This window comes from Curcuma longa, chromosome 11, assembly GCF_044706935.1.
Source record: "Curcuma longa cultivar G26 ecotype Majalengka, Jawa Barat chromosome 11, ITB_CL_G26_1.1, whole genome shotgun sequence".
In the NCBI taxonomy this organism is placed as follows: domain Eukaryota; kingdom Viridiplantae; phylum Streptophyta; class Magnoliopsida; order Zingiberales; family Zingiberaceae; genus Curcuma; species Curcuma longa.
Window position 1 is genome coordinate 21617529 of NC_133871.1, and position 24367 is coordinate 21641895.

The 24367-nt window shown below is 40.2% G+C and overlaps 5 protein-coding genes and 3 pseudogenes across 5 annotated transcripts; 3 read left to right on the forward strand and 5 right to left on the reverse strand.

Moving 5' to 3' along the window:
• Window positions 1–484, reverse strand: part of LOC141837335 (uncharacterized) — a 2569-nt pseudogene extending 2085 nt beyond the window's left edge.
• Window positions 485–1605: 1121 nt separating this feature from the next.
• On the reverse strand, window positions 1606–5428 carry LOC141838545 (monothiol glutaredoxin-S11-like; annotated as a pseudogene).
• Window positions 5429–6079: 651 nt separating this feature from the next.
• LOC141837336 (uncharacterized) lies at window positions 6080–7042 on the reverse strand. Its single transcript, XM_074724757.1, has 2 exons — window positions 6894–7042; window positions 6080–6365 (listed from the first exon to the last, which is right to left on the reverse strand). Exons 1-2 carry the CDS (start codon window positions 7040–7042, stop codon window positions 6080–6082), a joined length of 435 nt encoding a protein of 144 aa, XP_074580858.1.
• Window positions 7043–8225: 1183 nt separating this feature from the next.
• LOC141838542 (uncharacterized protein At1g65710-like) lies at window positions 8226–10148 on the forward strand. The gene is made up of 2 exons (XM_074726048.1): window positions 8226–9225; window positions 9309–10148. The coding sequence occupies exons 1-2, from the start codon at window positions 8332–8334 to the stop codon at window positions 10125–10127; spliced, it is 1713 nt and encodes a 570-aa protein (XP_074582149.1). The 5' UTR covers window positions 8226–8331; the 3' UTR covers window positions 10128–10148.
• A 197-nt stretch (window positions 10149–10345) lies between these two features.
• LOC141838546 (alpha-galactosidase-like) lies at window positions 10346–13246 on the reverse strand. Its single transcript, XM_074726051.1, has 15 exons — window positions 13101–13246; window positions 12941–12999; window positions 12625–12681; window positions 12492–12526; window positions 12131–12234; window positions 11931–12006; window positions 11795–11853; window positions 11609–11674; window positions 11433–11516; window positions 11288–11352; window positions 11129–11211; window positions 10946–11036; window positions 10839–10888; window positions 10621–10761; window positions 10346–10540 (listed from the first exon to the last, which is right to left on the reverse strand). The coding sequence occupies exons 1-15, from the start codon at window positions 13244–13246 to the stop codon at window positions 10454–10456; spliced, it is 1203 nt and encodes a 400-aa protein (XP_074582152.1). The 3' UTR covers window positions 10346–10453.
• A 1179-nt stretch (window positions 13247–14425) lies between these two features.
• Window positions 14426–16575, reverse strand: LOC141839043 (uncharacterized). The gene is given in 4 exon segments (XM_074726692.1): window positions 14426–14767; window positions 14770–15056; window positions 15714–15841; window positions 16150–16575. Coding segments are annotated over 4 exon segments (924 nt in total). The 5' UTR covers window positions 16321–16575; the 3' UTR covers window positions 14426–14429.
• Window positions 16576–17161: 586 nt separating this feature from the next.
• On the forward strand, window positions 17162–20406 carry LOC141839042 (wall-associated receptor kinase 2-like; annotated as a pseudogene).
• Window positions 20407–23071: 2665 nt separating this feature from the next.
• Window positions 23072–24125, forward strand: LOC141837337 (uncharacterized). The gene is made up of 4 exons (XM_074724758.1): window positions 23072–23152; window positions 23226–23665; window positions 23940–24042; window positions 24120–24125. The coding sequence occupies exons 2-4, from the start codon at window positions 23322–23324 to the stop codon at window positions 24123–24125; spliced, it is 453 nt and encodes a 150-aa protein (XP_074580859.1). The 5' UTR covers window positions 23072–23152; window positions 23226–23321.
• The last annotated feature ends 242 nt before the right edge of the window (window positions 24126–24367 follow it).

Genomic DNA, 24367 nt, shown 5'->3' on the forward strand with positions numbered 1-24367 from the left:
ACTTGGTGTGCAAGCTTTTGAGAATATAAAAGCTATGAGCGAAGAGATGTGGGATTATTGTGAAGTTTGCTTACCTATTTGATTAGTCCTTAGTTGTCTCCAGAACATAGCTGAAGTTAGTTATGATGGAACAGATTTGCAAAAGAGGGTAAGGGTTCGAATCTTGAGTGAAGCTGAGCAATACCCTCTTTCGTCATGACCAACTGCAATTTTTTGATTTACCTCCTCATAAATGGTCGTGGGGCTCGACCGTGTGAACTGCTAGGATGACGGATTCCACATTTTACATAAGATTAGTCCTTGGTTAAAAAGCTTGCTTATCTAGAGGAAAAAGAAACAGATCAGAGAAGAAAGTACGTGGAATCATCCTATTTTTCTTCATAGAGCTCTCCCAAAATGGGTGGAAAGACAAAGAAACTCCTTCAGCAAATGTGGACTGCTCAAGAAACACTCTTGATCAATGATCGATCATTACATTCTCCATCTTCTCTCTTCTAAGAGAAGTGGGGAAATATGTGTCCACCTTCCTCCTCTTTTTCTGCCTTTTTTCTTCCCGTTTTATTCCTCGTCAATGTTCTTAAAAATGGACCTGTGAGATCGAATCGGTCAACGGACCAAGTTTTATATGTCCAATCACTGTTACCAGGTTGGTCAAGAATTTTGTAGAATGAAAAGGAATCACTCAACTTGCTGGATTCACTCAGTTTTTATACGGTTGGCAGTTTTTATTTTACTTTTCGCTTTCAGGTTCCAACCTTATCTTATCTGTTGTTTGATTCTAATAACATTGGTAGACAGTGGAAATCTCCTTTGCCAACATAATATCTTTAATCTTTTGGTGGATCGTATGTCTATATGTTGTGTTTCTTTAAGCTAAATTGCACATTTTGTGCTTTGTTCCAAAGCAACTGAACTGCCTGGGAGAATTTTGTTACCTATAACCTTTTGAAGATGAAACAGAAACAAATGCTTCATGTTTGCACTCTCTACTTGCAACCTACAACTAATAAAACTGGTGTTTGGAGGGTGGATAGTGGATTTTACAGACAAAAGTAGACAAAGGAAAGGAAAAAGAGTGACCTATTACCCCCTACTATTGCAGATAACAACACCCTGTTGGTTTTAAGTGTTATCTGTCCCCATTAGCTAATCTTTTCCCTACTGCATTGTCATATATTTCCACAGGATGTTTTATGGACCAGGTGGCTGTCGAAAAACAGTCTTTGCTAAACTGGCATTTGTTAAAACAGTACCTATAATCAATGGCGCACCCATAAAAAAACTGATAAAGACAGTCGAGCAGATGACGCAAACATCTTTGCTAAACTGGCGTTAAATAGAACTATAATCAATCATAAAAAAACAACTTACAGATAATTGTAATCGGGCAAACAAATCAATGGAGGATATTAATCTAGGCATTAAAATACTTGATTGCCAAATAATCATTTGAAGCCCGTAATCTCAGATGCACCCCATCACCAAACAAGATTTGTCAAGCAAGATACACAGAATCGAAACTATTAGTATATAGATGTACATCAGTTTCAACTAAAAAGTTCTTTAACTTAAAAGGTTAAACTATTGGAGAATCATAAATCCATGAGGAAAATATCAAGAAAACTGAAGGTATTGCAGATGAACTGGCAGCATATGGTATCAAGGGGGTAACAAACAACACAAGGGTACGATACACATCAAGTGGATCGGATTTAGGACCACAAAGGGAAACATGATTAACTGGTACTACAACCATAACATTAACATCACTCTGAAAGAGTCGACTTGAGCTCCCCACTGCTCTGCAATTCCATCACAATATCACATCCTCCAATCAACTCACCCTTGTAGTAAAGCTGAGGATAGGTTGGCCAGTTAGAATAGGTCTTCAATCCCTGTCTTACTTCTTCATCAGAAAGGATATCAAAGGACCCAAAACTGATTCCTTCTTTCTGAAGGGCATTAACAACTTTTGAACTGAAACCACAGCGCGGTGCGTCAGGCGTTCCCTTCATGAAAAGCATCACTGGTGACGAGGTAATGGTGTTTTTCAGCCTATCCTCAAGGGTAACCTTTGGAACCACTCCTTTTTCAGCTAAAACCCTCTTCAACTCCCCACTCTTTTGCATCTCCAACACAATATCGGATCCTCCAATCAGTTCGCCTCCTATATATAGTTGTGGATAGCTTGACCAATTGAGAAACTTTAAGACCCTGCCTCACTTCATCGTCAGATAAAATATCAAAGCTATCAAAAGCCACCTTCTCTTGCTGAAGAATTTCGACAACCTTGTGACTGAACCCACACTTTGGTTCCTCTGGTTTCCCTTTCATGAATAATATAACAGGGCTTGAGTTTACAAGAGTTTGAAGCCGAGAAGCAACTTCGGCACTAAGGCCTGTGGATTCAGAAATGTCACCACTTTTTTCTAGTATAGGACTTTCTGGATTTTTTGCAATTTTGGTTTCGTTTGAAATGATAGGAATTCCATGGTCCTTGAACACATCTTTCAATTCACCACTTTCATGCATGGAAACTACAATATCACACCCGCCAAGAAGATCACTCTTGCAAAAGAGCTGAGGGAAAGTAGGCCAATTGGAAAACTTCTTCATTCCTTCACGTACCTCATTGTCCAAAAGAATGTCAAAGCTTCCGAATTCAACTCCCTCATTCTTCAATATATTAACCACCTTTCGACTGAATCCACACTTAGGTTGCTCTGGACTTCCTTTCATGAATAAGAAAACAGGGTATGAGTCGACAAGCTGCTGTAGATGCTTTCTCAGTTCATCACTGAGGTCAGAGTTCATTTCTTCACTTTTGGAAGAGACACTTTGTGTTGCCATGTCTCTCACAACTTCCAGAACTGCAGGGCCAGCAGCAATTCCTAGACTTGCAGGTGAAGCAGTTTCTACAGAGCTAGCAGGTCCAACAAGTTTTGCAACCTTGTTAGCTAAAACAGTTGGGTTTGCCCCCTCAAGTGTATCAATACTTTTACCATCCTGACGAAATGAAATAAAACTAAATATTAATATCCGGAAAATGGAAGCTAAAGAATAAATTTTTGTCCTAATCAATCAAATCTTCCACTCGAATTTTATGGCATGATTAGTTTGTAAACCAAACAAATATCTCAAACTAACACCAAGCACTTAATGCCTTATGTGAGATTGCACCTATAGCACAATACCCCCACAAAATGGAGTTTAAGTATTTTCTATGTCCACTTGTTACATGAAACAGAAATGACCACAGATTAATAAAAATATAAAGACACTCAACGAAAATGTCAAAAGGATTAAAATATTAGTGATCGTGTTGAATTATCTTCAAAAGATTTGATAGTTGGACTGAAATTGATGATGATCTTAAAAAGAGACTTTGAATGTGAAATTGAAGATGATCTTCAAAATAGAAATATGAACTGATTTTTAAATGAGTAAAATCTTCTTTCTTAACCTCAAATCAAAGAAATTGTAGGATTCTAAAGTTAGTGATTATGAATAGACAAAATGCAAAGGGCCGTAGAGAAAATAGATAGAAAGGTAGGTTTCCAGTATCTGAGAAGGTAGATAGGAAGGGATACTGATGAAATTTGATATTACTTTTGAAAGATCTGGTTTTTACCTCTGGTATGTAATGCTCTCTAATTCTACTTGATGAAGAGATGAAACTAGAAGAGAAACAAACACTAATCAATCTTTTGAAGTTGCAACTGACGGAGTGAGTGTCCAAGTCTACACTGAGAGTCTAAGATGGGAAAAATGTCAGGAGAAGATTAAGTTTTTGATAATTTTACACAGAGAGATAAAGATGGTGTCAGGAGAAACTAAGAGTGAACAAAATTTAACCATTACACTGACAGGAAGTACATGTTGGACGAAACAAACTAACTAACAACATATTACACAATGTATAGAAGATAAGTGAATCATGAAAAAATTGATGTTTGAGCAGAAGCTTAGGGGCATGGAATTAATTACAAGAGATGGGAGGGGAGCCGTCAAATGCAGCAGTATGCCTCAATCAACTTTTTAAATTCTCAACCAGAAGAGAGGAGGAAATAGACAGGAGAAAGCGGTAAGATGAATGAAGAAATGGGAGGTTGTGTCCTCATATCAAAGTTCTGACTCCTAAAACAATTGAAGAAGATAACCTAATTCTACACTACATATATATGGGACTCAGGGACAATCAGACACCCAATCAGTAAATACCTCATGTGGCCTTAAGCCTATAACATAAGTAATTAAATTCCTCATTAACTCTAAAATGTAAAAAAAACTAGTGAAGAAAACTTACTGCAATCTACCGAATATTACAGCCTTCCAGCCTTTTAGAGTAAATTATAAAAAGTTAACTCAATGCCAGAATTATTTCTACTGCACAATAATGTTCAGTATTTTCACCAAGAATTTAATCATAGCCCTAACCAATTACCTGTTTGACAAAAATATCTTTGCCATGATACTTTTGAATATGAAGTAACAATTAAATGAAATAACAATCTGAACATTATTGTCAGACTAGTGCCTTCCAGTACAATACTTTTACAGGTTAGATCTGACTAAAAATCTTGTTATAATCTTTCCAACAGTATGCAAACTCTTATCCAACTAACCCCTACTACAGGAAACTTATTTCAAATTAAGGTACCATCAAAATATCTTTACAGTAGACAAGGTCACAATGTAGAAATCATCCATCTTTGTGCACCTTCAAAACAAGAAATAGCTGGGAAAGAACTAACCTTGCAGAATACGAAATAAGGAACAGCTGAAACTGCATAAGTCTCAGAAATATCTGGGTGCTCTTCAGCTTCAACCTAAAAGGATACTAGCTTATAAGATCAAATAACAATGGAAAAAATGCAAACACAAAGTTCCAAGGCAAACATTGTGATGCATGCGAACAAGAAAAAAACATACCAAAACAAATGAAACAAAATAAATAAAACAAGTATGCATTCTCATCGAAACTAATTAGATACTAAAAGACTCAAGTTGTTTGAATAAATTAAAAGCCTTTGGATGTTGGAGGTCCCTCAAAATGATAATCTTTTTTTCTTTTCCCTTTTCTCTTACTTCCTATCTCACGGTTACGCAGGCTCCTATCAAACCCTAAGTTGGATCAGATCAAAGAAATATCCTTTCACATAAAACCGAAAGAGAAAATGGTAGAAAAGCAGGCTACCGACCCTAAGGAAGAGCGCGTGAGGGAAGTCCGTGGCGAGATGGCCGAATACTTGATCCATCTGCTTCGAAGCCTCGCACCAAAACGCCCAGAAGTGGACGACCACCTCCGACGCCCCGCGGAGCGCTTCATCGAGCTCCGCCTTTGAACCAACGTCCTTAACCACGCCGCCTCCGCCGCCACCCATCCTCTCTCTCTCTCCTGCGGACCCAAACCCCAAACCGATCGGAAATAGTAATGAAGTTGAAGCCTGTGGCTCGATTTTAAGATTCTTGCGGCATAAAAGCAGTACAACCGTTATAATGATCTCGGGGGAACAATTAAATAAAACATGACATAAAGTTCCCGTTATATTTATCATAACAGGCGTCACCACTCTTATCTGCACGACTGTCCACAGTTCACACTGGCGAATGCCGAATCTACTTAAATCGTTAACAAATGGGGAAAAATCAAATTGATTTTCTTAATTTTTAATTATAAAATAATTTTTTTTATAGAAAAAGCACCTCGCACCTTCAGTAAAAGATTCCACAACCATCTTTAATAAATCAAAAAATTACAGTTAATATTTTAAAAAGAGATATAATCTTTCAAACTTTTTTTTTTTGCTCTTGCTATAATCCAGATTCTACATAGCTTTTTAAATAAAATTCAAATTCTAATCGAAAAATAAAAACCTGTAATTACATTAGAAGAAATATAAAAATCAAATTTGTTATTTAAATATAAACACAATTTTTTGCTGCAAAAAAAAAAATTGGAAAACACAATTAAGCGTAATTTTAGGGAATCGGTCGAATGAAGCAATAAGCATAGTAGTTTCGGCACTTCATCCACGCCCGATGCCTTGAAAGGCAAACGTGAAATCGATTAGGGTTTCTATCTCTCCGGCGCAAGAATGCCGTTGACGATGGAGACGGAGACAAGCACCCCCACGGCCTCAGCTCCAGCGACCGCGCCGGCCTGTAGAAGATCCCCGGCGAGGCCGAGGCTCGCTGATGCCACGATCCCCTCCTCCGCAGCCTGGATCTCCTTCTCCGCCGCCACGATGCCCTTCTGCACGGCCTTCTCCCCTTCCTGCACGATTTCCTCCGCCTCCTCCTCGATTTTCTTTATCCTCTTCCGGATCCCGAAGAGCGGGATGTCCTCTGACCTGGCCCGGTCACTCGTTGCCGCGGGTGATAACGCTCACCCAAACGCTCGTCAATATCGACTCCATCCTAAGAGCTCTTCGATATCGACTTCACTCCAACGACGTAGATCCTAAATCCTTGACACTTCCTGTTGCTACAAATAATGGACACATAAAGTAATAAACATTTATTTTGTGAAAATTATAGAGTAACGTAGAAAAGCATCTTCTAAAGAAAAATAATATTAAAATTTTGAATGAAAATAAAAAAAAAAAGTGAATGAAAAGAATTCCCTTGTAAATTTTACATTGGAAGTTTTGAAATATTATGATTGATTTATAATGTATCATAAGTTAATGTAGGGGGGAGACTAATTTAAAATTTGTATTTTATTGAATTAAATTGACTTGTATACTTTACATGTCGAATATCAAATCAATCAAGATAAAATTTATCAAAATGAATCAATTAATATTTAAACACCTATACTCTGTGTTTGATGGTGATCATGATATGTTGGAGGGAACAAATTTATTTTACGAAAACAATATCAAACATACGTTTCGACATCTCTTTTTAGCCAATGAGGCTTCTTACTCAAGCTCGAGAAAGCATTCGGATCGCTTGGATCCAACGACATCCCATTCAAATTCAGAAAATCCAGTAGCTCAGTCTCACTCAAGCTCGATAAAGCATTCGGATCCAACATCTCATTCCAATAGCTCGATTTAACGAGTTAAGTCTTACGATTTAAGATTATCAGTCAAAAAAGATTGAATTTAAATTTTTATATATTTTAAATTCAATAGATTCTCTATTACTCTGACATATGTCTCCGTGAGCGTATTAAAAAAAATTTTCTCATTCTTTCTTAATTAAATATACAAATAAGCAACAAATGAATAAAGCTTAGGGGTGTTAAAAATTGAATCTAATCCGTTAGATCTAATATGAAAAATATCAAATTAAGATTGAATTTATGATTTAAAATTTTTTTGAAGATTAAATTAAATTTTATTTTAAAAATTAAGATGTTTTATGTATATAAAATTCATATAATAATGATAAATTAATAAGATAAAAATATAAAAATTATCAAAAAAACAATAAAATAATAGATTCGTAATCAAGATGGTAGTTTTATCTATTGGTGAGTTTAAGATTTTTATATTATTTCATAATATTTTTATTTCGATTTGATCTGAATCTATTTGATTCATTCGAATTTACATCCTATAAGCCTTATAGATTCCGAAAGACAAAGACGATAGGAAAAAAAAACTTTCCCCGTGCCAATTTTATTTTATTATTCAAAAAAATATTAAAATTTTCGTATATGATTCAGTCAATTTGACGCAAACTGTAAATCATCAATTATGCAGCTGCTAAGTCTTAATTAAGAAAAGGTGTCGTGATCCATTGTAATTTTTTGATTTATTTTTTTATAATTGATCGTGAAACTAACGGTGTGAGATCGTTGGAATTATGAATTTTACATTTTTACAGGAAAAAAAAGGTGTCATACATACATTATATAATAAGTGCCTCTATTTATAGTTCTCAATTAATTTGCAGGTACGATTTAGTTTAAATGTCTTTATTTATTTCAACTATATATCATCATTTACTTCAATTTAAAAAAAAACTCTTTTAGTTTTTGTCTTAAAAAATTATAACACACTGTTTGATATCCCATCAGAATACTTTACTGGGGCCCATCTAGAAACGAGACAAACTGCCCGGTTGCAGGTCATATAGCCGTTGCAATTCAAACTTGCTTCAAAAAAATACTAACCTTTTCTCTAACGGTAACTTCAACCAACGACTCTTCATCTCCATCCCGCCCACTGCGACAAATTTAAAAACTATCTATTTTGTATTCCCCAATAAATTCTTCTCCTTCTCTTCTTCTTCTTCTTCCTCTCCACTGTTTCAAATCGCTGGCCAGCCGCGGCAGATCTCTCCCTTTCTTCTCTCTACATTGCACATTGCGACCTAATGGGACTCTGTTTCAGCAAGAAGAGGAAGGAGGAGAAAGAGAAGGACGAAGCAGACGGCAAGAAAGCAGAGATGCCGCCTCAGAAGGCGGTGGAAGCCGCCGCGGAGGAGCATCAGGTGTTTGTGAACAGCAAGTGTTTAGTCGCTCTTGAAGACGAGGGGAAGAAGAGAGGAGTAAAGCCCGTGAAGGATGAAGCCGAAGAAATCGAGGTTGAGGTTGAGGTTGAGGGAGGGGTTCCGGTGTCCGTGGTAGAGGAAATCAAGCCTTCTGCCTTGGTACGGGCCTCGAGCTGCACCAACGAGGAGGTAGACGCCATCCTGATCCAGTGCGGCCGGCTGAGCCGCAGCTCCTCCGGGAACGCCTCTAACGAGGGAGGACTCGGGCATCGGAAGCACTCGGGGTCCAAGCGCAGCTATGACTTTGACAACGAGAGGAAGGGGGACGAGGAGGACGGCGAGGAGAAGGCGGCTTCGAGGCCCTCCCCGCGCCGGCGAGCGCCTAGCCGGGAGCGGTCCGGGAGCAGGGAGCGGAGCGGCGGCGGAGGGCGTAGGGTGAGCCGGTCTCCGGGGAGGCGTTCGGAAGCTCTGTCGGGAGCGAATAGTTGCGACAAGTCCAAGCAGCCGACCAAGATGGTCGCCGTTCCGGCAAGGGAGAAGGGTAGGGGAGCCTCACCTTGCTCCTCCCACAAGAGAGGCGGCACCTCGCCTCGGTCGAGGTCTCCGGCGAGTGCTTCCTGGATGCTGTCTAATGAGAACGCCGCTAGTAATCAGGTGCAGTGTCTCAGCCGGAGCTCGTCGAGGAAGACAGAGAGATCGCCTTTCCGGCGGAATCCGATGGCAGAGATCGATGAAAATTCACTCAAAACAGGCCAAAACCTGAGCATCGACCACAAGGTGAGAAAAAAAAATTCAACAACATTTGCTTCATCTTTCGGTAGGGTTTCGGTAAATCGCAATCTTGCCTTGATTCCCTGCAGAAATCCAGTGAAAGAAGTGCTCAAATAACCAAATCCTTGCAAAGAACTGAAGCAACTCAAGAAATACAAAGCAACAATATGGAATCTGAACTAGCGGAAAAGACATCGTCTAAGGTTACAGCTGCGTCAACAAACCTCGAGGTGGAAAACCACCACCGGAAGACGATTTCAGCGACCAGGTCTTCCCGGAGGACACCTTCCAGAGACCTCGACCAAATACCGAGTCGCAATTCCTACTCTTCTTCGCTTCCGGAGGGCATCCACAACGCGGCTTTCTCCCTCCCAGCATGCTTGTCCAAAGCCTGTTCCATCCTCGAAGCCGTGGCCGATCTAAACTCCACAGGAGGCCAGTCCACTAACGCCGGCAACATGTTCGACGAATGGGGTGACAGAAGAGGATCATTCGTGGAGACTGAGATAGTTGTGAAGGATGATCTCATGGAGCCGAGCATTCACAGGTACGTCACCGTGAGGCAATCCAGGGCTGAGTTGGAGCCCCAAGAATCTGCGGGCAGCAACAGCTTCGTCGGCCACCCCTGGACCGCGGCTCCCTCCGGGTGGGAGACGGATTCGGTGGACTCCGCACGTAGATGGAGGTCAAACGACGATGAGGAGGCGGAGCAAGAAGCCAAAATGTCCTCGTTGAGCCCGCAACAACATCATTCAGGGATTCAGGGACGACGACCGAGGGCAACTATCAACGGCAGCGGCAACAGCCATCCTCCACCGGAATTAAGCGAGAACAAGAGCGGTGGCAAGGCTAACCGTACCCAGACCAGTGGACTCTCGGCTACCGCTGCTCCTACTGCAACTATGTGACCTTAGCATGCTAGAACTTGTTCTTTCCTGCTGTTGAAGTGCAGTTGTAGTGCAGGTAAAGGTCCTCATTGTGATGTTGTAAGGTTAAATTAAAAAGTTCATCTTTTGAACTATTTAAAAAACGTCTTATATTAAAAAAAAATTAAAAGGATGCTCAATTTCAATCAAAACGATTTAGGTTAAAATTGAAAAAAAAGTGAAATTGTTTACTTTTTATTAGTTTGAGAGTTTTCACTATTTTTCAGTCTCATAAATGACTTATTCTGTATGACAACAATGGCTGCCTTTTGTTTCTTATCTAAACTAGAAGAGCAGAGCAGGACGTTCTACTGCGGTGTGAGAACAAACATCTTGCAGGCATGAGAATCCACAGTGGCATTGAGCTGTCCTTGAGCTACTCCAATATCACAATGCTACAAACATATCAAGTAAGAACTGAGAATGTTGTGGCTTTTTGATGGAAAGAAGAAAGATCTAGTGAGTGAGGACTTACTGCCCAAAGATCGCGGACATTCGTTCGAATCGAACTCGAAAGTCCTAAATCAGACCAATTGGCTGTCATCATTGCTTGTGAATCTCCTCGGTTCCACAGGACCACAGCCACTCTCCCACCGCTCAGGGGACCTGCCCAAACCTTCAGGCAGAGACAGTTAAATTAGTTACTTTATCCTCACTACTTAGCTTTCATTTATTGAGAAAGGAGTTCTAGACCTGTAAACTATCATTAGAAGTCACCTTCCTCCCTTGAACTCCAAGTGAATCTGTTGAGAGAATCAACTTGTGATCCTAAAAAGTTGAACAATGAATCATGATCTTACCTTGATTAACAGCTATGACTTCCGAGTTGCTCAATATCTCAAGTGTATCTTCAGTTATTGATCTCACATCGCATCCGATCAACAAAGGAGCCTAAAAGGCAGCAATTTAAGACTGAATTCCGATGGAACTATAAGCTCATCTATCTATCTATCATTGTGTTATTTTTACTGGAATAGGAATACCTTCATCAGGGCCCATATACTAAAATGGGATACATACTCTTCCCTTGTCATTCCCCCATTCCCTACTTCAAGCATGTCAGGATCTGCATGATAACTTGTAGTGAACAACTAAACAAGAAATTAGCAAGTAGATTTAGCTGTGCCAATCTAATGGAGTACCATTCCAGCCATCAGGCCCTGCAAAAGATGCCCATTTGTCGTTCTGATCGGCAATCGATGTCATGCTATTACGATATGAAACATCAGCTACTGTGTGATATTGGAGAAGTGCAATCAACTCACTCATTTGGGTAGGAACTACAACCTGTCCCAACTATCAAAGATATCCCCTGTTGTCCTCCAACTGTGGCCTATGCTTCCAGCCCATGTTGCTGGGTCCTCGACACCCCTGTGAATATAGTTTTACCCAAGAAACACAATTCTTACTCATGATTCATGAATGCATGTGTTTAAGAAAACTGAGCGGTTTGGCAGATTTACCATTCACACAGAGAGAAGACAATGCTCCTTCCACTGTTCAAAAGAGCAGCTCCCATTTTTGGATACCTTTGAGTCCATGACAGCAAATCAGATGTTGTTCACAAGCTAAATTGATGGAAGTCTCTTAAATTGCCAAGGAAACCAAATTCCTTTTGTGACATTTAGCACGAGTTCATAAAGCTCTACCTTTCTTTTGGACTGGTACCAGGATTGTTACAGTTGTCATACTTCAAGTAATCAATGCCCTGAGATTGTAAACCATGATAAATATTAGCAAAAGGTAAGAAAATATTGGTGAACATTCTAAGAACAATGGCATTACCCAAGAGGCAAAGGTCTTTGCATCTTGTTCCTCGAAGCCAAGAGAACCAGGCATTGTGTTGCTGCATGTTTTTGACCTGAAATTTACTATCAGCTGTCAGATATGATCTCATGATCTCAGTATTTTTAACAAAAGTGATGAGATCATAATCCGTATGAATGACTTAGCATAGCAAGACCAAGACATATGAGAAATTATACCCTGCATCACTGTAGATTCCAAACTTCAGCCCTTTCCCATGCACGTAATCTGCAAGAGACTTCATGCCAGAGGGAAAAGTCGACTTCCTTGCAACTAAATTTCCCTGTTAAATTCAAAATGAATTAAGTTCATAATGGTAGTTGGATCAACACCAGCTATCAGACTATCTTTTCTCCAATATGATGCATGAGGTAGTTGATGAAACTGCAAGAAATTTATCAGAACAAGCCAGAAATAGCTGAGCCATGCAAATCACAAGGTTTGTTAATTCTTTAGTAAGTCAAAACATGGGAGAGTACACAAATTTATCTACCTATTACTTTTTCATTTTTGCCAACAATTAATAGTCTTAGTTCTTACCTGAGAGTCTCTGTTGTACTCTCCCCAGCAATCATCTGAAAGAAGAATTTGTTAACTAAATATTTATACAATAAAACCATAATAAAAACGAAATCTATACATATGTAAAAGGTTTTAAGCGAAAGGAAGACACCTATATTAACATACTGATAACCCAACTTGGCAAGGCCTGTATGCTCCAAGGCATCAGCTGCATACAAAATTCCAACAAAAGATGCATGTCATACTTTGTCAAAATCTCACCTATAATATTGTGTAAGTAATATTCTTCATCTAGACTCGATGCGAGTCAGTAATTAATATATATTAAACGTATTATTTAGGATCTGGTAGGCAGTCACAGACAAGAAAAAATGAGCTCAATTTTTGACTCAGGAAAAAAAAAAGTTGATGGTTTGTGTCCGTATCATTCACGGGCAGCACTGATTAAGAGATCGAGAAATGGATACCAGTTTCTCTGATGACCTCCTCAGTGATGTTGCAGTGGAAATGGTTCCAACTGTTCCACCTGATTCATTGCAATCGAAAGAATCGATTGCATGCATGCATCAGCTGAGAAATTAACTGAAAAATGATTCATCCTCATCCGATCATGAAAATGAATTATACCCCATTGGAGGAGTTTTGGCGAGGCCATTGCCCAACACACTGCGCCTGGTCGCCGCCGCCCTTGAAGCTAAACAGCTGCCTGCTGCCGCCGCTGCCGCCATGATAATAAGCGAGGAGCGGAAGAAGAAACGTTGGAGAGACGCCATGAGGAAGACCCCTGCTTGATGAGCTAGCCACCAACCTCATCACCCTCCTAAAACTCATGTATATTTATAGTGTTGATCCAAAGTGAAACCCATAAATAAAAAAAATATAATAGATTTAAAAAAAAATACCATATCAAAATTTATAGAAAACTTCAATGAACTCTCATCTAATTCACATCTGCTTCTAATTGTAGTGGTTGGATAAAGTGATTTTGAATACCAATTCAGTGGATATATATTAATAAAACGATTCCATTAATTCTAATGTTGATGTAAAGTGATTTTGAATGCCAAAAGAATATATTAACAACCTTTTGAAATTTGAGGTTAAAGTGTTCCCATTCGATGTTGATTAATGCAAGAGACTAAGTTTTGAAAAAGAAAATAGTTTATAAACTTTTAAAAATTAATAGGTCTACCAAAAAAAACACTTGATTAAGTTATATTGATGATTTTCTTTTTTGTTATATGTAATCCTGAAGTTATTATAACTATTGAATTAATTATTTTTGAATATTATAAATTTAATAATTTATAATAATTATATGACTGTCATATATGTGCATGCTTAGACGCTTTTGCTCGCGGCCTCACACGACAGCTAGCGTCGCCGGCGCGCCTCAACTTTATATTTGTCATCTTCGGATGGCAGTCGGCAGCCAACCACCAGCTTCCAGTACTCGGACGTGGCGGCGATGTGGGGCCCGCATGGGTGCTTGGTCGGGTTGGAAACCACGACACGGACAGCGAGCGATCGCCATTAATTCAATGGAGGATGACCAACTTACTTATTGGGATAAAGCCTGGTCAACCAATTTAGGTGCAGATCCTCTCCTTCAGCTTCGTCAGGTCAAAGCTATGTTTAATGATGCACAATATAGAAAAAAATATATCAAATACGATTCTTCCTCATAAAATATATTACCATTTATTGGGATTCTCATAGAAACCCTCTACACTACAAGGAGTTTTTTTTTCTTAATCGATGTTAATCGACAGATTCATAAACATAAAAGATTTCCTACATAATCTAAGGGGGGAAAAGAGAGGAGAGAAAAATAAAGACCATGCTGTCGATACCCATAAGAATACGTGCGTACTTGTATATATCAGGTTTGCTGATATAACAATTACTTAGGGGGGGGGGGGGGGGGGGGGGGGGGGGGGGGGGGGGGGGGGGTGCCTAATCCAGAGCAGCCTTGTTCCTCCTCACGATTATAGATTTGGGGAACCCATCAATTATCGGCTTAACAAGGATATCTGTTTTCAAAATCCAGCTGCTCGCTGGCCACATCGAAGAACTGTTATCAAAATCCTCCAAGAGCAAGCATGATGTGCTGGATGATTTCCTGAAAGACAAATGTTGTTCAGTTTTGGCACTGTCACTGCCAAGAATGACGACACTTGAACGGGCCATGTCAATGTTTCCTGCCTTTGGCCTTGGTGCTATACCTTTTCCTAGCCTCTCTGGGGCTCCAACATTTCCTTCTCCTTTCGAGGATGCTTGGAAAATTGGGATCACACTTTTCGACGCCTAAAAGATCTCTCAGCCTCACTATTTTCTGCACCTTCTGAGAATAAATTCATAAGACTTCTAGATTTCCTGTGCTTGCTTGGATGCTGACTCGGGGTTGGTGGTCCTTCTGTTGAGATATCTTCAAATTCAGGTCTTCTTTTAATGGGAGTGAGACCATAATATCCTTGCAATCTGCTCATGGCTGGAGAAACAGTGCACGGAGGAGCTTTTGAATTGAAAGACTCGAGCAGTTCTAACACATCATTCTGAGGATGATGGGGTATGCAATTGTCTCTGCACTTATCAAAGTAAGAAAAGTGAAAAGACTGGATCAACATAGCAGAAGTATCAAGAAATTATACTTGCAACCTGTGATAGACGAGTTGTTTTAACATGCAATTTTTTGTACTCTAGACAAAGAAGATTACAATCATCACACCAGAGTTCCATTAGATTACTACTTGGACTGATGTCACCGAACAACCTGAACCATCTATATTGTGTATATAAATCAAGTCAAAATCAGGTGCTACTAAATTTCTCCAATGCTGGGCCAACACATTCACCATTTAGTAATTTGTAATAAGCCTATGCTGCTAAGGTTTTGAAAATTTTGATTGCAAAAAAAGAGTTGCCAATTATCATCATCCTAAGATGACATCTCTGATTTAAAGATAACAAGGAGACAACTCCTCATTTGGACAACTTGATTATATATCATAAAACAAGTAGGAGAGACTTGGAATGCAAAACAGTCTGCTAATGGAAATGGTAATGATGGAATTAAGATAAATCACAATTTAGCTTTCAAAAGAAACTTTCTATTGCCAATTTTTTTTTAGACTTTCTACGAAGTATCCTTACACCATATATTAGACATCTCCAAAAGAAGTTTTTTTTATAGCCACTGTAAATAATTATTTGTTTCAAATTGATAAAGAAGAGAATTACCCATTCTCTGTTGAACCATTAGATAGAAGTGATGGTGGATGCCTCCCTGGCTGTGGGATCTGTAATGACTTATGAGCAAACATCTGAAGGTCTGTTACAAGTCCATTTATTCGCTTGATGTCTGAAACCTAAGTATTAATATTCACAGAGCATCACATATCAGACTAGAGAAATGGAAAAAGGTAATTCTTTTGATAACATAATTTAATCCTACAAGAGGAAGCAAAACAAAGATAAATCACACTTTTAACTATTCTGATTTATAACAAATCAATGAGTAGCCAGATTCTATGCTTTTTAATGAAATGAACAATGTTGGTTCAACTGTTCATCGATTAACTTGTTCTTGATGATGAATAACAATATAAAACATCTGAAAGGTGCCATCTGTATCTCATCATTTCCTCATTGGCTCAACACGAATAACATTAATTACCTCGACGCCGTACTTGATAGCAAGACCAACAAGAGTATCCATCTTGGAGACGCGATGGTGGATGCAGCTCGGAGAGGACGGAGACGAAGATGGATGCAACGGCGAAGAGATCATCGCAATACCGACGCCGTGGCCATTCAAGGAACCATCCGCAAACAGATGACAACCCATCCGGCTTCTCTCCGTCAAAATCTTTCGATCCGCTTCTCCTTGATTCTCCACCCGCAGATCACAACGCAACTTTCCCCGAATTGGGAGCCTTCGAACTCAAGAACTCGCAGAAATCCCGCAGACGGGCATCCTATGTGGAACTACGCAATGTGCAAGGGAAACCCTAGATCAACGAATCAACTGATGTCCACCGAGAAATGTGGAAGAAGGGGAGATCGAGGAGCGAACCCACGATCGACGGGATGATAAAAGAGAGATTACATCGGAATGCACGCGGATTAAGAGCGGAAACGATCGATCCAATTTTAGTGTTCTATAATTGCAATATCACCGTTACCTACTGTTGACACCAACTAAATTGAATTATAAAATAAAAAATTCCGATAAATAAAAACAAAATCGAAAACAAGGCCATCGGACACTCAAAAGTCAAAAATACTTTTTGAAAACTGAAAAGCAAATGGGAAAGGTTCTCTTTCATTTTCCATCAATTTTCTTGGAACGAATGTCTCATAAGAAATTGGAAAGAAAAAGACAATGCAATCTCTGGGAATAAATGATACTATCATATTATGTATAGTTGAAACATCAACATTCAAATTAATGCATGTGGGAACACTAGAAAGAAAAACATGCACAACTCAAGTCAACTAAGTAATTAGTAGCAAATATCCCCGGTTAGATCATTCAAACCAACGATAATTATATTATTGTATAAGAACAAAAAAAAGGAATATTGATTTATTTATTCAATTGTTCTAATCGGAATTGGCCATTGGAAGCCATACTTCTTTGTTTCTATAGAAACAATTTCTCTCTCCTCTGGTCAAGAGCAATTAGCTGCTAACGCTGATACAGAGATACAAGTTAAGGAAAGGTGAGTAGGTCGTTTCCCCTCCTTCATAAGTTAACTAAACCAAAATTTATCAATCGATTTGTAGAGCTCCTGGAATTTCTTCTTTTCCGTCGGTGAAATTTCATGGGATTAATTCTACTTGGTTAATCATTCAACTCGTAGATTTCTTTAGTATTTTGATTTTCAGAGAATTGATTTGATTTGTTCTTGCATGTTGAGCTAGCATTAATCAAGGAAGAAGAGGCATGGGATTCATGGAGGTTCTGGTAATCTTGATCATGATGACATCGATATTGATCTCTTCCACAAGAAGCACAGACTTTGCTCTGCCTTCCAACTGCTCCAAACTCTGTGGCAACATCAGCATCCAGTACCCTTTCGGCATCGAAGATGGCTGCTTCCGAGCTGGCTTTAACTTGACCTGCAGCACCAACTGGTACTGCTTCGCCTCAGCTCCTCTTGGGCGATGGAACGTTCGTGGTCGCTGGTTTTGACATGGAGCGTGGCCTGGTGCACATCGACTCACCAGTCACTCTGACGATGGCTGTGGACGCCAATTCCCCCATCACCTCCTCGATCATCAATCTCCGGAACTGGCCTTTCTCCTTCAACTTGAAGAAGAGGAATTATGTCGGTGAATTCGGGTATCTGGAGGATTTGATGAACAACAGTTTGTACGCAGCCGGTTGCAGTGCTACTGTCAATCTAGTGGACTCCATTCGCAACATTTCCATCCGTTCTTGCTCAGTTGCGTCATGCTCTAACGATGCCATGAATGATACTGGATACTGCGAGATATTCCTAAACGATCTGGACTCCGACCTACAAACTCCGTTGGCTGTTCAGCTAACTCGACTGAACAACGAAACAGAACCTCCTTCGAGCGTCGCCGCCGTCATGTATGATTATGATTACCCCAGCGATGAGGCCTACGAGAGGTTCACTACGAGCGGGGATAGGACAGGCCTAAAGGCCTCCCTCGCTTGGTACATGGACGACCATTCTACGTGCGAAGAGGCGAGACAGAATTCCACCACTTACGCTTGTCGTAGTCGCAACAGTGATTGCTACGATGCTTACACTGGAGATTCCTGGTATCCTATTGGATATTTTTGTTGGTGTTCTTTGAGTTACGAAGGCAATCCATACCTACCAGACGGCTGCCAAGGTATGTATTTGATCTTGCTTTTCTCTTACAGATTCTAAACCATTCTCAAAGCTCAACTGTTTGGTGGCATGTGTCGTCAGACACAAATTCTACATTCATTCCGGCGAACGATTGCCCACTGGAATGTGGGAATGTAACTGTTCTTTACCCGTTCGGGCTGAAGGAAGGTTGTTACCGAGACGAAGCATTTGCTCTGACATGCAATGAGACTTCCGGCGCATCGACTCTCCTATACCAAACCTACGTGGTGACCGACATTTCTATAGAGAACGGACTGTTGGATCTCTATTGGCCTGGTTATTTCTCCTACTTCTCTGACAAAGCCACGCCTTTGACTTTCCTCAGAGAGGAGACACATTACAGTTGGGCAGTGTCCTACCAATCTTGCGAGGATGGTAGGAAGAACATGACGACCTTCGCCTGCGCCGACAATCGCAGCTCATGCGTAGACGTAAACACCACAAGCACTGGTCAGGCACAAGGCTATCGATGCAAATGCTTGCAGGGTTACCAGGGAAATCCTTACATTAACAATGGATGCCAAGGTACGTACTCAAAACTCTTTAATTTCGCATGCAAATTGAGTGATCATGCGAGCTTAATTTGGGGATTATATATATTAATTCTAGATATCAACGAGTGCAATTTTCGGCAACAATATATTTGCAATGGAGTTTGTACAAATACAGAAGGCAGTTTCACTTGCACTTGTCCCCCAGGAACCTCTGGTGATCCTACACATGCATGCATCCCTAACAAAAATCGAACTGATCTCATGTTAGGTACGTAAATCCTTGAAACCAAATCAGTTATGAAATTCATGAAAAAAAAGAATACAACAAAATATATATGTTAATCTTCAATCTAAGTCTTTGTTTGTATGTGTGTTGTGCAGGTGCCATCCTTGGTGCGAGCATTGGCATTGGCCTCCTATTGTCAAGCATACTGTCAGTCATCCTGTTTAGGAAATGGAAGATCAGGAAACAGAACAAAATAAGAGAAATAAATTTTAACCAAAATCATGGTTTGTTGTTGCAGCAACTACTTTCTTCCAGTGAATATTTTTCAGAGAGAACAAAGATATTTTCATTGGAAGAGATAGAGAAGGCAACCAACAATTTTGACGAAAGTCGAGTGCTCGGTAGCGGAGGACACGGAATAGTTTACAAAGGAATTTTATCTGATCTACGAGTGGTTGCCATCAAAAAGTCAAAAATTGTGGAGAAGTCGGAAATAGACCAATTCATAAATGAGGTTGCAGTTCTATCACAAATTAATCATAGAAATGTAGTTAGATTGTTTGGATGCTGCCTAGAATCTGAAGTCCCTTTATTGGTTTATGAATTTATCACGAATGGATCCTTGTTAGACCATCTCCACGGACCGGTTCAATCTAAACTCTCATGGGATGATCGTCTAAGGATCCTTGTTGAATCTGCTGGAGCTATTGCTTATTTGCATTCTGCTGCTTCAATATCTATTTTTCATAGAGATATTAAGTCATCAAATATTCTTTTGGATGAAACTTTAAGAGCAAAAGTATCCGATTTTGGAGCTTCACGATTTAACCCTCTCAATGAAACTCATATATTTACTGCTGTCCAAGGTACATTCGGGTATTTAGATCCAGAGTATTATCAAACTGGTTTGTTCACAGAGAAGAGTGATGTTTATAGCTTCGGTGTTATTCTTCTAGAGCTCTTAACAGGAAAGAAACCCACCCGTGGAACAAGAATAGGAGTGCAACAAAATCTAGCTATGCATTTTCTTGAAGCAACAAAAGAGAATCGAGCATTCGATCTCGTAGAGGCTCGAGTCATGAAAGAAGCAACGAAGCAAGAGCTTGTTGAATTTATTCCACCTGATAGAAATGTGTTTGAGTTTGGAAAGTGCCAAAAGACCTACAATGAAAGAAGTTGAGTATAAATTACAATGCATGAGAAAAACTAGAATGAAAAAAATAAAACCAAGTATTGTAGAAAAAAATGAAATAAGTGGAGACTTGATAAGTGTCACAACTAATTATCCTTCCTCATCAGAGTTGACATATCCAATGAATCAAGGAACTTCTAGAAGTTATAGCTTAGAGGAGGAGATCATGTGGTCTCAACATCACCCAAGGTAAACATTTGCATTTACTAGCTGTTTATCTTCAATATGCTGAGTGTTTTCGCTGTGCTTAAAGATGTATAGAGACAAATGATATTTTTATATTTGTTTGTAATGATTACTTTGTTTGTTATTCAAGTTTGTACTTGGTGAATATAACAATTGATCGATCCTTCTCAAATCAAAAAGTTCACACTCATAACTGTGGGACAGCGATAGAATCAGGTAGTTCAGTAGTTAGTCATTAGCTGATCATCCATATGATTATTATGCATGTTCCTGTTGATATCTACTTCTGGATGCGCCACCGCCCTCTCAGCTCCAAAGTCGGGTGAAGTCCTATGAGGAACGAATGGCGAAGCTAGGAGAACCTACAGGCACAGCCGTCGTGAGAAGGAAAACTAGGGGGTGTCCTCGCACAACCACTCCGATGCTTAACTCAGTGCGTGAAGACAGAAAGAGAATAGAGAGTAGAGATTGTGAGATTGCATACCTCCCTCTACAGAAGGACTGACCTTATATATTGTAGTAGGCATCATGTCACATCGTAAGTAAGGTGGATGTCCCATCATCGGTAGGGCTTTGTCAGAAGGAATGAGATATTTAGAGCCTGTGTCTTGAAGGGTCATTTCACATATGTCTGTCAGAGCATTACTATGATTAGTTGCAGGGGTGTCAGAGGGGCATACTCCATAATCAGATGATGGGAAGAGTGGTCTATAATATATGGAACAGGGCAACGAGAGTCAAAGGTCCTCGGAACGGAGGCGACCCGATTCGGGAGTCGGTCCGAAGGAGGACTCGACTTGATTCGGGAGTCGGTCCGAAGGAGGACTCGACCTGATTCGGGGGTCGGTCCGAAGGAGGACTTAACTCGATTCAGGAGTCGGTCTAAAGGAGGATTCGACTTGATCCTAAGCTCGATCGATGAGGAGATTCGGATCGGGCTTAGGAATCCGTATCTTTAAAGGCCCGGCCTCGGCTTGTAAGCAGATTCACCGCGGTTTCGAGCTCGGCAGGAATCCTTATCTTGGAGGACTCGGACTCGATCTGTGAGGAGATTCGACTCGGTCCCCGATTTGAATAGATTAACTCAACTCAAGTGCTCGCAAGGATTCGACTTGGGCTTAAGATTCGGGAGTAAGACTCGATCTCCCCGAGGAGTCAGCCTAAAAGAGGAGATTCGGCCTGGTCGATATCTCTGAGTCAAACCGAATCTGACAGGGTATCGAACTCGATAGCGGCAGGACTCCGATTCACAAGTCTCGCCACCGAGACCCATTTCTCACGCCCATAACAATGCATATCCTTTCTTCATACATACAAATAATTATATTCATGAAGTGCACTAAATCACTGCTATTCGATGAGCCATTCAATCATAGATTGTGCTCTGCAACAGAGAGACTCACTCCCTGGAGCAAGTGGAATGGCATGGGGTCCTCTTCTGGTAGATTGCGCACTAGTCAACCCCTTCAGCAGCCCATGCATCGCATGCAGCCGTTCTCATCGTCCTCGTGGCTGCGCATTGCTCTCCGCGTATCCTCCCACCAAAATCCACGTGCTCTTCGGCACTTGCCGCCGCCATCCACCAATCTCCAGCAGACTCGTGGTTTGCGTCTACGCCTATTGGAACTCCAGATGCCACCTGACCCGCCTGCCCTCTCATGTAACTGATCCACTTTTGTACGTCTTTTTTAGAGGTTTATTACGTCACGTCCTCTATAATAATTCCTTCCTGCACAGATTGAAAGCACGATGGTGGTGAGAGCAATAAATGCAGTATGATTAGTCTAATTTATTCACAAGTATAGCTTTCTGAAATGATCTTTGCCCATCTTTTATAGATTGATTAATTGGAAAAAGAAACGAGTTGTTCTGCTTTTCTTGATGAAAGTAGTTCAATGAGTGAGTGCATTATTATTGAAGCATGCCAAATCGGCATCACGTTCATGGATTCATTAACAGCACAGTAGTGCAATCTTTTCCATTATCAAATGCTTCAATGTAAACCATCCATTTCACCGTAAAGTAACCGTGTCGAACAGTGTCGCCGACAGATGAAAGATGGTGAGAATGTCAGAACGAGAAAAGAGTGAAGAATTCGGCTTGGGGAATGAGCACTGAAGTAACTTTGCTGTTGTGGTTACGGAATGAAAAAGAAAGGCGAACACAGTGGCAGTAAAAGCTGAAGCAGAAGACAAGAATAACCAAAAGCAGAGAGAGACGTATTCAAACTAATCTACCTCAAAGCACAAAAAAGATAAAGGGAAAAGAACAAAAGTAGGAGTTGTTTGGACGGAAAGGAACGAGGGAGGAGGGCTGGAGAGGTGTGGAGTTGTGAGGGCGGCCAAGGGTTCAGCACGGAGTGGCAACTTTCATGCATTCGATAGAATGGCTGCGTCGGGACTTGCACTGAGATCGAAGTAAGGAGTGGTATGTGTCTGCCCTGTGTTTGGGGTTCCATTCCTTCGAAAATCGAAACCTTGCTGGATTCCGGTTAAACTTTTTTACACAAAAACAAAACGTATTATTGGGAAGAATTAGGTAATTCTCGCGGTTCTCTTTCTAGTCAAAAATCTGATCTTTGTTTCGTACTTGATTCTTGGTTGCACAAGCCGAAGGTTTTGTTCCGAAAAAAGTAGTTCTGGAATCATCGGTTTCAGGTTCAGATGTGACTCTGTACTGCCATTGTTAGGGTAGGAAACTGTAATTTTAGATGTTACTTTGGTTATTGTTGAGGTCGATACTGATGTAGCTTAAACTGTCCAGAATCCAGAGCTTCACTTCTGAAAGTTCTCGAAAAGTTCTGGCTCTTCAAATCGCACTCGGACTCTGATTTCTTTCAGCAAATAAGCTACTCGTGGGATGAGAATGTCGGCTGATCAGAATTTGAGTTTTCATTATGGAGGAGCCTTTCCTCCATCTTTTAGCAATCAAAACGTAGTTCCTTTTCAACCAGCAGCAATGAGCAATGCGGCAGGGTTGATATCCGAGGGAATGTATGCTTCAGATGGTGTTAGCAACATGGGAGGGATGATCTTGCCAGACAACCCTGTCACACAAACTTACACTTCTTCTGTCTTATCACTGCCTGGTAATCTTTCAAGGAACATCATTCTTGATCCAGTGCCCCCTCTAAAGCTCAGTCCAGCAGCAACTGCCAGTTGGTCTCTGGAGGAATTATATGTGTTGAGGGAAGGCCTCATAAAGTTGATTTTGATATTGATTCTCTGCTCCTTGAAAGCTCAACTGTGTTATAAGATCAATGTAGTGAAGTATGGGAAAACTTTAATTGAACTAGATTGTGGGAATGGATTATCTATTTGAAGAATTTAAGTTATGAAGGTGTTGCACTCAATTGCCTAGTTTCAACTTTTCTGTTCTAGAACATAAAGTATTAAGAGAATTTGTCTGACTTTTATCCCCACTACCCGGCCTTGGTTCTCTTTTGCTTGACACTATTGGTTTATGACAAATGCCCAGACTTGCTACTGAACCAACCAATATAATGAAGTATATCAAGATAGCAGCTAAGCTGCCGGAGAAGACAGTGAGGGATGTCGCCATGAGGTGCCGGTTGATAGCTGTGAGTATACACTTTTACACATTATACATACTCATTAGGATTCTTAGTGCATTACAGTATTACTACATACTCATCAGGACTGAAAGATCTGTTTTCAGTATTCCATTTGGTGAATTCATTATCAAATTTAAATAGCCATTTGTTTCCTTATGCCTTATTCTAATGCTGTTAAAGGTGAGATTCTACCTATGCCAATTAGTGAAATTTGGTTGGATATAAATCCTGTATGTCACCAAATGTTTCATATGGGGAGAGAGGAAAAATGAGAATAAATGAAAAAAAAAAAATCTTAAACACAACAGGATGTTGATCCAATAACATTAAA

Excerpts from the sequence above, each read along its gene's own strand:
- LOC141837336 (XM_074724757.1), bottom strand. The coding sequence starts at position 7,042 with ATGTTGGATCCGAATGCTTTATCGAGCTTGAGTGAGACTGAGCTACTG. Across the intron at positions 6,366-6,893 it reads CTAAAAAGAGATGTCGAAAC|TGACCGGGCCAGGTCAGAGG; the intron begins GTATGTTTGATA and ends CGCGGCAACGAG.
- LOC141838542 (XM_074726048.1), top strand. The coding sequence starts at position 8,332 with ATGGGACTCTGTTTCAGCAAGAAGAGGAAGGAGGAGAAAGAGAAGGAC. Across the intron at positions 9,226-9,308 it reads ACCTGAGCATCGACCACAAG|AAATCCAGTGAAAGAAGTGC; the intron begins GTGAGAAAAAAA and ends GATTCCCTGCAG.
- LOC141838546 (XM_074726051.1), bottom strand. The coding sequence starts at position 13,246 with ATGGCGTCTCTCCAACGTTTCTTCTTCCGCTCCTCGCTTATTATCATG. Across the intron at positions 12,527-12,624 it reads TTATCAGTATGTTAATATAG|ATGATTGCTGGGGAGAGTAC; the intron begins GTGTCTTCCTTT and ends TTCTTCTTTCAG. Across the intron at positions 10,541-10,620 it reads ATGTCCGCGATCTTTGGGCA|CATTGTGATATTGGAGTAGC; the intron begins GTAAGTCCTCAC and ends ATATGTTTGTAG.
- LOC141837337 (XM_074724758.1), top strand. The coding sequence starts at position 23,322 with ATGAGAATGTCGGCTGATCAGAATTTGAGTTTTCATTATGGAGGAGCC. Across the intron at positions 23,666-23,939 it reads TTGAGGGAAGGCCTCATAAA|ACTTGCTACTGAACCAACCA; the intron begins GTTGATTTTGAT and ends ACAAATGCCCAG.